Raw genomic sequence first — 12611 nt, 5'->3', positions numbered from 1 at the left:
TCCCTCCTGCCCACGGCTGATCCATGGGTCTGTGCTGCCGCTGCAGACCTACGCTGCAAACTGCTTTGTCAGGGAATGTGTGGGGCTCACATCATGGAAATCTTGCTTTAACATGGGAAGTTTAGCAAAGATTGGGAAATCGGAGATAGTTTTGGGTAAAGATAATTTTAAGCCTGGAGCTGAGCTTGTTGAACCAAGCCCAGCAGCCGTGAGGAGCAGCAGTCAATGAGAGCAGCCAGCTGCAGTGCAGTGAGTGGCTCATGGGCAGTGGAAGGTGTGTTCTGGATCACTCTGGGAGATTAAAAATGCCATGTGGCTCCATCACACCTCCAGGGACAGGGTGTCCTATGGATGTGTCTTTTCTGGTCTGTACTGCACAGTATCATACCCCACAGTGACTCAGGGTCATGAGTGCTTAGGAGGCAGTACATCCTTCTGAAGTGCTCCGTGGGATTTTTCCATTTGTTCTTACATTTCCTTCTGCTGGAGTCAGAAGTCCTTGGCCTTTTGCTTCTTGACTGCTGCTTGTAATTCAGCGAGTGGGTCTGGCACTCCTGAAGGGAGAGTGAGGGATAACAGATTGGAAAAAGCCTGTCCCTGAATCTCTTTGCAACCTGATATTCATGCAGGTTTATATTTGGGCAGGCTCAGGTGCTGACTGAGTAGGTCATTGCCAGTCTGTGTTAGTGAGGTCTGAGCTGGAGAGCCACTGGAGCTGCACACCCAGCTTGGCTCCAAGTGCCTGTGGATGCCCAGACATCTCATGGGCTGTGATGAGAACCAACAAAACCCACAAGAGCACCTGGTCATGATATGTTGGAACACATCCTCATTATTACGTTGCTGATAATTTTGCATTTTTGCCCATTTTCATTAGGCTGGATCTCACCAGTACCATGGGCAATTCCAGATTTCATACAATGCTTTCATTAACACAAAACCGTTCAGTCAGTGGCAGTTTTAGATCACTTTGGGAAATGATCTAAGTGTGGACAGATACCTAGGATAGGCAGAGGTGAATTCCTGGGAATGGGTGTTCAGCTAGGGCCAGCGTGAGTGTTGAGGAAGAAGACCAGATCTGGCCATTTCTGAGGTAGTCATGAGGAGTAAATCAGGCAGTAAAATGTAAGTGTTCCTTGACAGGAAATTTCACTGCAGCAAATTATCTAGGAGCACTTCAGGAGTGAGTGCATAGGAGAAGAGATCTCAGCATGACCTGGATAAAGAGCAAAGCTGGTATTGAAAACTCTGGCAGTTAGAGAAATACCAGGCAATGGAGCAGTTTGAGCATAGCTAAAAGATTTTTCTTTAAAGAGCAGAAGTGATTGGTTCTTACTCTCTTCCACAGAAGAGGAACTGTCATAATGAACAACTGCCATTGGCATCCATGCATGGAAAGAGGTGTGTGATCACTGTCAGGAGTTTTGGGGCACAGCCCACTGAAACCTCGCTGCCTGAGGCTGGGAAAGGTTGATAAAGCATTTTACAAAGTCCTGTGTGAGTGCCCTGGTCTCATAGGCCCAGAGAAGATTTGTCCCTTTGGAAGGTTTATGCCAGGAAATGAAGTACACAACCTGCCATGGTAGAGTAGCAAGGCAGCTGTTATTGTGAGCATCAAAGAGGTGGGAAAATGTTTTGTAAACCTGACCTGAAGAACAAGTTTAGCAAATGAGATCTCACCCCCAGTGAGGAGCTGACTGGCCACACCAGTGCCACAGGGTGTGGAGGGTTATGAACATCTGCCAGTGTGGCAACCCCAGCAGATACCTGGTGTAGAGAAGTGCATCCAAGCACCACCTCTGCCTTGTTCTGAGTGGGATGCTGGCATCTGTGCTGATAAGGATATTGCTAATGAGACAGAGAAGTAATTTTCATTTGCTTTGCTGCATTCAGTTCTAGTCCTGGCTCTCAGAAACCATGGTGTGTGTGACCTGCACGTATGAAGCATCATCTCTTTTTCTTATCTATTTAATCTGTGTTCTTTGGTTGCTGCTAAAGCAACTTTAAAAATGTTTAAAAGTAATTAAATAGGCTCACTAGTGTGAGGATTACTTATCAGCTCAAAAATGTGTTTTTAAATTAAATCCAAGGATGTGTTTCCTTGGCTTTGTGTGGATTTTACCCTGCCAGGCAGGTGGGCACCCACAGTCAGTTAGAAATCAGATTGGAATTTCAGTGCACAAAGCCTGATTCATAATCTGTGTACCCTTATACTTTCATCAAATTGAGATGATGTCTGGGGATAAGCACTGGATGCAGTGTTGGATGCAGATGATACAAAGAGCTCATTGGTGAGCAAGTTAACACAACATTAACAAAGGAATTGGTGTAGACTTCACTGTTCTTTATGTTCATTAATTTTATTTGGCTGTTGTCTGTTTGTATCCTTGGAGCTTTTTAGTTCCTTGTGGAAAATATACAATCATAATTTAGTTTATTTCTTCAGAAGTGTCCAGCTTAAACAGTGAGTTAATTCAGTAGAGGTGCATGACATATAGTTTTATATAAATGTATAAGCACCAACACAGAATACAGACTATATACACCACATAAGCAACATAGACAGTGCAAAACGTTGTCTTCCATCAATATTCTGATAATTTGTATCTTCTAGATACACCAATTTTATTCAGGAATGTGCTTTAGGGGCATAGGGAAAAAATTAATGCAAAAGAAATAGAGACACAAATATACCCCAAAATCTTCCTAGTGATATCTACACAGATTTTTTTTTAGGGTGCCACCTCCTCACTGCTGTTCCCTGAAGCACAAGAGCATCGGTGAAAGTTGCATGGGCTCTGTGTCTGAGCCCAGCTGGGGGTTATCAGTTCAGAGGGTGAGAAGAGCTGTGCTGGAAAATGCTGTGATGTTTAAGCCAGTACTTCAACAGTGAAAGGATCATTTTCCATGTGCCATTTCCAAGAGCTGGAGCCTGGAGCTCTGTCTGCCCTGCTGTGTTCCCCAGGGTGCTGCCTGTCTCTGCTGGAGGCAGCCCGTGGGGTCTTGGTGGGCAGCTGGGTCGGGGATTTCTGCTGTGTCTCCACTGCTGGAAGGATTTCTTGTGACTCTACTAGCCCAGCCTGAGTTAGGACAGTGTGACCTGGCCCTCCCTCGCCCTTTGGGATACCTGCTGGGAATGACCCTTAGCCACAATGGACTGCATTGTGTGCAGCCCCTCGCTGTGCTTGGAGGACACTGCATCAAAGGGAGACACCTTGATTTATTTTTCCCCTCCAGGTAATATTTGAATACTTAAGAAGAGCAGCAAAATCCTTCCTGCCTCTTCCCTGCTGACCTTACTGGATGGCTCCCACCCAAGGACTTGCATAAATGCCCCTGTCCCAGCCCGGGTGAGCTGGTAACATGGATTTCACTGGTGCATATGGAGCGACAGATTGCCTCTCCTGGAGTGCATTTCCATCTGTTGCAAAATTACAAATTAATTTGCTGAATTTTTTTGAGCTCTTTGATCAAGGTTACCTTATCTATGCCGTAACTCCTCACAAAACCTCAGCACAGTAATTCTGGCTTGTTAGTTACACTGCTGTTACCTATGGAGTATCATGCAGCATTCTTTACAGCTATATACAAGCATCCTTAGCAACACTTTTTTATCTTTGGAGAAATTTGGCTTTTTTTCCCCTTGAAAAAATACTGGATGCTGCTTCTTCCTTATGGTTTTAACCATAACCTGTATAGAAAGCTTCACAGTTGGAAAGGCCTTTAATAGATCCCTTCAAATCTTGTTTGACCCAAAGTGACAATATGCACTGGATTTCTGAAATAAAATCATGTTTAGAATAAGCATATGAGCAAGGGCCATAAAAACTACAGCAGAGGCAGTGCCATGAGATGGGGTGCTCAAGGATTGAAGCTGAGTTAAGGGCTTTTATAGTCCAGTCTGTCACAAAAGCTCCATACCTGTATCACTGCTCTTGACACGTGATGTGGCTCAGATGTTTTAGTCAAGCTGCCAGGTCAAGCAACAGCCCTCTGAAATGAAACATCTCACGGGACCAGGAGACTAGAGAATGGATTAGTAACTTTTTTATAGATATGTATAAATGCTCAGTTTCCCTTAAGTTACATATAGATCCACTGAAGATGTGGATAATAAATGTTGATTAACCAGGTATTACCTGCCCAGCTGACGAGGTCTGCTGAGGCTGTTCAAATAGCCAGTGTGCAAAGGCAGTCAGTGAGTTATGTTGTTCAGGCTTTGTATCAGGGTTGATGTGCGAAGCAAGAAGCTGAGATATTCCTGAAAACTGCCAGCTCTAGATATGGATATCCCAGGGCACAGGTGCCCCTTAAGTGTGACAGGCTCTGTCCATACATGGTGCAAATGCACCATCCACCTCAGCTTGGCTATACCAGCAGCAAGGAGAGTTTTAGCTTTTTAAAGTGGCAACTACAATGAGGCAGCTCTGACCTCTGGAAGAAGGGATGAAAAGCACTGACAAGTAATTTTGCATCAGGACCTACATGCCCTGTACCCACTGGTGCCCACAGGTACCAGCTGCATGTGGGGTGGTTAAACAGGACTGCTGGCACTGGTGGGACATGACCACATCACCCTCTTTCCATCACAGGGCATTTCCTGTGGGTCCCCGTGGTAGCACATGCCCAGCTGCTGGGTGAGGGTATGAAGCTCAGTAGTGCAGGGGCAAGAAGCAATTTGTCTGCCTGCTGTGTCCACAGGGATCTGCTGCCTGGTCACTGCACACTTCACACCCGTGCTGGGAACACCCAGCCTTTGCTTTCTGCACACAGAATTTGCCTTCCACCTGGGGAGTTGATGGAACAGCCCAATGTGTTTTCTGCCTGAGCATGGAACTGCCTAAAAAAACACTTTCAAATGGCTGAAATGCCATTTAAAGGTGCTTGTGAAGTACAGCTGCACCTGCCTGTGCTGCACTGGTAAGGGCACACAGAGGTTGGTTTTTCTGATAGTACAGGTGTGCTGCTGAGGCACACAGCCTCAGCCATGCTTGACTGGCACACTGGTGCAAAGCCAGAGACCTTGGGAAAGCCATTATGGTGACCTGGGCTGCTTTCAGTAATACACAGGTTGTCCCTTTTAGTTACCAGGTTTCTAGGAGGCTCTCCAGAGCTGCAGCTGCCCTCGTCCCCTTGTGCCTGGCAAACCTGCCTCCAGGAAGAAGCAGGAGTCCCCCAAATCTGTTCCTACACAGACTTCCCTGTTTGAAATATTCACTGTGTCTCTAGAGTTAACCAAGAGTTAGCTGGTGGTTAGAGTGCACCCACAGTCTGGGGGGAAAATAACACCATTCTCTCTGCATCCACTTGTGTGAGTACTTTGGTGAATACTGCACTTTTTCCACAGTGATTCCCTCCTGGTCTGGGAAAACCTTTTCTGTGCCTTCTACTGGAGCAAGTGTTAATAACTGCAAGTAGCCCTGATGGTGTGGCTGGGAATGTCCACCATGTACAGAGATTTCAGTGGGGGTGTTGGCGCTGGCCGTGGTAGGATCCCATTGGGTTTTGGCAGAAGCTATGCTGCTTTCTCATCCCCCGTCACCGTTGATGTTCTTCTCAGTTTTTCCTTGACTTTAATGAATTCTGGTGCATGGTCTTCCTGCTTCTCCTGCTCTTTCTCCAGCTGTAAGAAAGAATTCACCGTGCACATGAAAGGACAAAAAGGCATCAGCTAAAACAGAAAGCTTCATTATTGCTTGGTCCAGTTATTATTGCCTGGTCCAGTTATTATTGCCCAAAGCTGAATGAGTGTGTAGTGCATGTGTTGTGGCTCTATTTTACAAGCCATCACACCAGACCTACATTCACCCTTAGTCTCCTTCTGTCCTGCTGAAACATTAATTTCTTTCCTCCAGGGAGGAACATTTCTATCAGAAAAACAGGGTAGGGCTTCACTTCATACCTGACATGGGAGAGGGAGGAAAAGGTTTGAATCCCTCCTAGCAAAGGAGGCCTGTGAGCTTGGGAAAGCTCTCAGCATTAGGTATTGTCTAAGGTGAGGTAAGTCATTGTACTGCCTTATTTTTACATGTGAAGTCTTCATGGATCCTCCCTAAAGCACCTCGTTTCACACTCCTTGTTCTCTGAGAGTGCCACGCTTGGATTTTCAAGTGATTTTCAAGCTTGATGGACACTGTTGTGTTGTTAATGAAACAAATTGGTTTCACCCATTTTCAGTGCAAATACTAGCAAGTAGGAGAGGCAATGACTTTATTCTTGGTGGTAAGGAGCCTGCTCACTGCTTGCACTGGTTTGTGTGAGAGGGTGGGCACAGAGCACCTGGGGCATGGCTATGCTGCTGTCAAGTGCACAGTGAATATTGCTTTCCCCAGGCAGAGTTGTGGCTAGGGTACATGCCAGGAAATGTTCCCCAAAACAGTTTGGGTAAGATTGCAGCAATGTTTCTGCCAGCACTCCTGCAGCCTCTCAGCCTGCACTGCAGGGTCCTGAGCCCTCCTGTGGTGGGTGCTGCAACAGCCCCCATGCAGTTTAGGGTGCTTTGAACTGGAAAAAACCCCAAGGACACTGTGTGGGACCCAGAGGAGACCCAGGGTGAGTGCTGTGTAATGGGGGTCTTGGGTGAAATGGTATAAACGTGGTGGATCCCACTATGAGGATGGGAGTGCTGCAGCTGTGTGGGGCAGCAGTGGAGGATGTACTCTGGCTCCTGTTTTATGGAGGGGTAGTAGTGCTATACCTTGGGTCGAGCCTCAGCCCACCCATCGCCCCTGTGCTATGTGTTGGGTGGCTAGGATAACCCAAGGATGGCTGAAAGCTCAGTTCTACCTGATCCAGCCTCTGGTGCCTCTTTAATAACTCTTTTTCAAAAGGAGACTGCAATTTCTTTGCCTCTTCCTCTTCCTTCTTCTGTTTGATGAGCAGGTCTCGCCGTCGGTGCTCGAGCACTCGCTGCAGCTCTGGCTTGCTCTCCACACCCAAACCTCTGTGGATAAAAAGCAGGAAAATGAGGGCCAGAGCATCTACACCTGGGGTGTAACCACTGCCAGCCTGGCAACCCCAAAACTTGGTTTGGTTCTAAATGAAAACACTGGAGACCATGGGAGATCTACAAATCCATCCACAAGGTTTGAGAGTGTTTGATGGTGCCTTGGGCTACCTGCCTGGGCTGGGCACATGTTCCTGTTCGTGTATGGCACATTTGGTGCTTGAAGTTCTGCTGATGCAATCGCACTGGGGTACCACAGCTTTCTGTGTTGGGTGTGGAAACGGGACGTTCCTTAGGCTCCTGCTGTTCCTGGTTTTAACGGTGTCAGTTGTGGATTCAGCGGCATTGAGAACATGTGCAATAATGCCGATTTTTTTCCCACCAGCAGGGGTAGTCATTGGGCTGCAGGAATTGTCCTGGCAGCTCCTTCCCTCCCCGCGCATCCCATCTGAAGCTTTGAAGCTTTGCTTCATCTGAAGCGCTGCTGTGGAGCTGGGGGCTGGCGATCCCGCTGCTGACAGGAATAGTTTGGATCAAGAGACCAAAAAGAGCTCTGCTTTTCTCCTGGAAGCCGGAGGGTTTGCGGATGGCGCAGTTGCCTGACTCCCCTTTGGCCACCTGGTGCATCTCAGGTGAGCCCCTGTTCTGTGAGGGGATCACAGGAAAGGAGACACAGCACGGCCATGCAGGCAAGGCATAAATAAAGTGTGGTAAAGAGATGGAAGGCGTTCCCTGAATAAATTTCAGAAACCTCACACTTTGGATATTGCCACACGTGAAGTAGTTCTGGATGGTGTTTGGTGTTGCTGTGTGTGCAGGTCTGTGTTGAGAGAGGAAGGGATCTCCCCATGCCTGTGCCAAGGGCTTGCCCAGGGTGTCCTGGGTTGGGGAGTGCTGTTAATGTAAAGCTCCTCCAAAGGCTGGTTGGTTTGGCCAAGGTTGTTTGAAAGTAGAAACATCAAACCCTGTGGGCTATGGATTTCTTGGCAGGGCGGCAGGTGCTGAGGTGGTAGCTCACATCACGAGAAGCTGAATTGGCAGGAAGGAGAGAGGAACCACCCTCTCTGCACTGTCACAGCATGGCTGAGGCCAGTGTCTGCATCCTTCCAGTACCACTTTTAATGATTACTTCCTATTGTAATTTGGGGTTTTTTTTTGTGCTTAATGACAGAACAAAGTTCACAGCAACATCAGTGAAGGCAGGCATAGCCTTGGCCCCAGAGCTTTCATGACGGTTTTTGAATCAGGAACAACTCAGATGATGCAAAATTGCTTTTCCCAAGGCTTGAGAGAAGGAAAACCTGCCTTGGCTTGCTGGAGACACAGCTTGCAATGTTGCCTGTAGATTTGTTACTATTCTTTAATTTAATCAGCCTGTGTTAGTGCCCAGAGGTATTGAGTAAGATAAGGATTTTGTTACACAAGCTGCTGATTTCAGTTGCTTCTCCCTGCTGCTTGAGGGGAAAAAACCAACCAAAGCAGAAACAAGAGCAAGTCGTAATTCCTCCTCTCCCTCTTTCTCCCCTCTCTCCCTCTATGGTAATATTTAGCAGGAAACAAAACTGGTGGATTTGAGAGTGACAAGAAACCAGAAACAATGGATTACTTTTTGCAGTAGGGTTTGTTTCATGTATTTGCTGAAAAATACTTGGGAGGTCAGAGCCAAAACAGGTTTAAACTGATGCTTGAGAGGGGTCAATGAGCAGGTGGTGCAGAATGTCTGCAGTGGAGCTGCCTCCTGCCAGTACCTGGTGACACACGTGGATGTGACACAGTGGCAGGCACAGAACTGGAACACAGAGATGATGTACTTCGTGTTTCCCAGTGTGAAGTGCAGCTCAGGTGCTGCAGGGTCTGCACCTCCTTCATTGCCACTCCTCTCTGCTGCTTCCATCGCAGGGGTTTCTTGTTCCTTTGTTCCATCATGGTTAGACTGGAATAATGTTCTGTGAGATCAGAGACAGAGCTGGTGGGTGACCCTTTAAACTGAACAGTATCACTAGGGAGGAGATGGTCACTCTCAAGCCAGAGATTTTTAAAAATATCTGGCTGGTATAGTGACATGTGCCTTGATGCCAGAGAAAGGTCCCTGTAATCCTTCTGATTCTGGGAAAATCAAATCAAACCCAAGCCCAGCCAGTGCCAGTATTGATTAATGCACCCTGCTGGCAGGCTTGATTGTTCACTGAATTAATATACGTGTCTGGTTCTTGTGATGACTGCAGTCCTCTAGAACAGAGGCTGTGCTCCTTTTAATTAGGCAGCCAAAGAGCTATTGTGTCAGAGTATTTCAGGGTGTTCAGTAAATGTCAGTATAAAGCCAGCAGATTTTTTGCTATGCTTAAAAGCCTCTGAGCACAATATGATTTTATTGCATTGATGTTCAGACAGTTGCTGCAATGGAATGATGTAGCTGTAGGTTCTTGATCATTGGTATGGTTTTCCTGATTTTTTTATCTGTACCCCCAAAGAGTTAAATTGGGGTGATGGAGTAGGAAGTCAGGAATATGAATTCTAGCCTGTCTTTACCCATTTGATATTTAGGGAGTCAGTGAGTAGCCTTTTACAGATGATCTCATCCCACTGCTACCTCAGCTTTCAATGGCTGCATCCAGCCTGCACCTCTTCCTGCTTCTGGATTGACCTTCAACTGCACAGGAATGCTGTACATTGCTGGGGACTTGGCAGATCAGTGATGGATACAGAAAAAACAGAAAACCTCCAAGGGACACCAAAAAAGGGCTGTAGGGATGCCTTGCATCTTCCAGTGCTTGTGACTCTAAAAAATGTCAGCCAACACTTCAAGATGGCAGAGCAGGGGCTTTTTGTTCTGCTTTATTTTTTTAAAAGAAAAGCATACAGCAAAAGAGGAGAGGATGCTGTGTTTGTTTGCAAGTGAGGGGATTTATCCTGCCTTTTCAGCTTGCAGTCTGTGCCTGGCACCTGGGCCCCAGCTCCTGAGCTCTGACAGCTCGGCACCTCTTGGACAGCTCCAGTGTCAGGCTGTGACCTCCTCTTACCTTTTGTGGTTCATCAGCAGCTCCCTGTGCAGCTCTTGATGGCTCTTCGAGGCTTTTACAGGATTTAGGAGCTTTTTAGGTTTGATGAGGTCTGGGTTTCCATCGATGTAGTCTGGGTGAGTCAGGATATTCCCACCATCTGGTCGCTCCCGCTGTATTTCCGTGTACATCGAAGCTGGAAGAAAAAAGGAGATGTTTGCATGAGAAGTCTCACTTTGCTTGGTGTGAGAACCCTGGGCAAGACAGAGGAGAGGAGCTGGTGCTTGTCCTGGCTGCTCGACACCCGTGTCATTGTCAGGGTGCACGTGCCTTCATGTCCTGGTGTGGGTTTTTTAGAAGTTTTAAAAAATACTCCCTTCACATTGTTGATGAGACACATATTAATTAGATCACTTAAATTACTTGCCAGCCACTCGCTTGCTCAGTGACTGCAGAATTTAGTGCCAAGGATTAATTAATGCAAGATAGGTCTAACTAAAACTGGAAGCAGCCATGGATGTAGACTGTGTTGAGCTGCTGCTTTGGGCATTCTGGATGAGGCCATTGGTCCCATAGCACAAGGGGATGCTGTGGGATTAAGGGGCTCCTGAAACACTGGCCTGAGGAAGTCCTGCTGTATCTGAAACCTCTTGTCAAGGTAAGATTTTGCTGATATCCTGCTGAACTATTCATCAGGATCTAGTCCAGTGCCAAGAAAAGCATCCTTCGCCCATGCAGTCTGTGATCATGCTGCAATAATTTGTATGTTCTGGATGTAAGAACAAGAGCCCACTGTTTTGGAAAGAATGGCAGCTTGGATTTCAGGCAAACCACAGGGCATGTTCACTGTTGGTGTTTCCCAATTCCTTTACATTTTCTCTTTACAAAAACCTCCTATACAAAGTGAGTGCAAAGCACAAGTTATAAGACAAACTGCATGTGGTGGGCTGGTCTTTAAATGAGGAGCACAGTAGGTCTGCCTCCAATTATTCAGTGTATGGTCTAATCAGAGGCTGAGAAAGAGCAATTTATTCTTGACTATTCACTTGAACAATTTGGAAGTTTACCAGAAGAACCAAAAAAGTCCCAGGAAAAGGGTGTAGGCAGCTTCATGTCCTTAGGTGTCTCATTATTAGGTATTTTTTGAGGACTACTGTGCAGTTATATGGGTTGATGGAGCTGGAAGAAAAACAGTTGTTCAGTAATGTTGCCTTTTTCTTATTTCAATCTCATGTATAAAAGAAATAAAACCTTTTTAAAAGAGAAATCAATAAAAAAAGCCAAGAGAAAGCAGGCTGGGTCATTCTTTCACAGTCAGTAAGCACTTAAAAATGTGAAGTGGATTGCAATCAAACAGAATTGTGTAAGGAATAATACTGCTGAAGAAAAGATTCAATATCAAACAACTTCTCATTGAATGTTAATGTGGCCAGTGCCCTACTGCTTTTGGAACAAAGGAAAACAAATCAGAGCCCATTACAGGAGTGTAATTGGGGTGAATAGTTTGGTACATATTTAAAGGGTGCTTGGAAGCTGGAACCAGTGATTTTTTTATCACATTATTTTCCACTAGGATAACACATCACTGCTGGCAGAAGGGAAGGTGGTGTGGTTTGATGTTTGGTGGCAAGTGCCAGGCTGACTCAAACCCTTGTGGAGCTGGACTCCCCAGGCTGAAACTGGGAGCTCATCCTTGCCTTCCAGAGAGATGCAGGGACTGAAGAGCAGGAAAGCGTTAAGGCAGTGCAATTTCATGGCTAATTTTTGTTAGATGAAAGCCAGGTTTTGAACAATGAGAAAACATATCAGATTTTCACTGGGGTAAAATGGTTTCATTTTTTTCTTGTACTTCTCTTTTTTTTTTTTGCCTTTCTCCACAGAAGAGGCAGAAAAAAGACAAGGAAGGAAGGTACAAAAGCAAAGGTTTGTTTTGGCATGAATGAAATGGTTGAACTCCTATTTCAAATGGCAAAGCTATGTCTTCATTTTTCAAACAAAAAGGTCTCTCCATGAAGTAATGTCAATAAAATGCCAGGTGTTTTTAATGGAAACACTGTTTTTGGAAGCTGTGTTAATAGACTAGGCTCAATGTCCCCATGTATCCTACTGCCCTTTCCTGCTGTTCTTGTTTAGTCCAGAGCTGCTTCCAGTGACACAGATGCCCACACTTGCTTGTGTGTTGGTTCCAAACCCTGATGCATGTCAGGAGAAGGGCCATGTCCATTTTGGATTTGTTATCTTAAATCCACTTGACGTGCTCTGCTATGGGCTAATGCAGTGAGTAGCAAGTGTGGAAGGATTTTGTAGCCAACCAAGCCTGAAGGACCAGCCTCAGTATGTAAATGGCTGAAACTCAAGTGGCTTTGGCATTTTTCTCTGGACCAATTAGCTCTTGGGTCCTGTTGCTAAGCTGTGCTAGCTCTTGGGGCACTGGTGCAGCACTGTTGTTTATTAAATGCTGTTTTCCTGTGCCTCCATGATGTATGGTTTTCCTTTTGCAGCTCAGGAGTGGGAGTCCCTTCTTCCCTACCCCAAGATCCAGATCCTGGGAGATTTGGCTGGGCAGGCTTTCCCCACATCCACACAGGTCTAACACCCAGCAATGCACACCCATGGAATGGTGTTTAGTCTGGGCTTGTGGTGCTTCCCCACACCCAGGATGATCA

General features: G+C 46.2%; 1 protein-coding gene across 2 annotated transcripts in view; it reads right to left on the bottom strand.

Annotated features, from left to right (window-relative positions):
• Window positions 1-2339: 2339 nt before the first annotated feature.
• The window catches only part of FAM107A (family with sequence similarity 107 member A), a 28383-nt gene continuing 18111 nt past the window's right edge, over window positions 2340-12611 (bottom strand). For both annotated transcript variants that reach the window (XM_088171355.1, XM_014872893.2), the window contains 3 exons: window positions 9967-10141; window positions 6787-6943; window positions 2340-5623 (listed from right to left, as the gene is read on the bottom strand). In XM_088171355.1, the coding sequence (XP_088027481.1) occupies window positions 5516-5623; window positions 6787-6943; window positions 9967-10141 (440 nt within the window). In that variant the 3' untranslated portion in view covers window positions 2340-5515. The remainder of the gene's footprint in view (window positions 5624-6786; window positions 6944-9966; window positions 10142-12611) is intronic.

This window comes from Sturnus vulgaris, chromosome 11 (genome assembly GCF_052056855.1).
Source record: "Sturnus vulgaris isolate bStuVul1 chromosome 11, bStuVul1.hap1, whole genome shotgun sequence".
Taxonomy (NCBI): Eukaryota; Metazoa; Chordata; class Aves; order Passeriformes; family Sturnidae; genus Sturnus; species Sturnus vulgaris.
The sequence above is the reverse complement of the archived record's forward strand: the minus strand, read 5'-3'. Positions and strand labels throughout refer to the sequence as shown.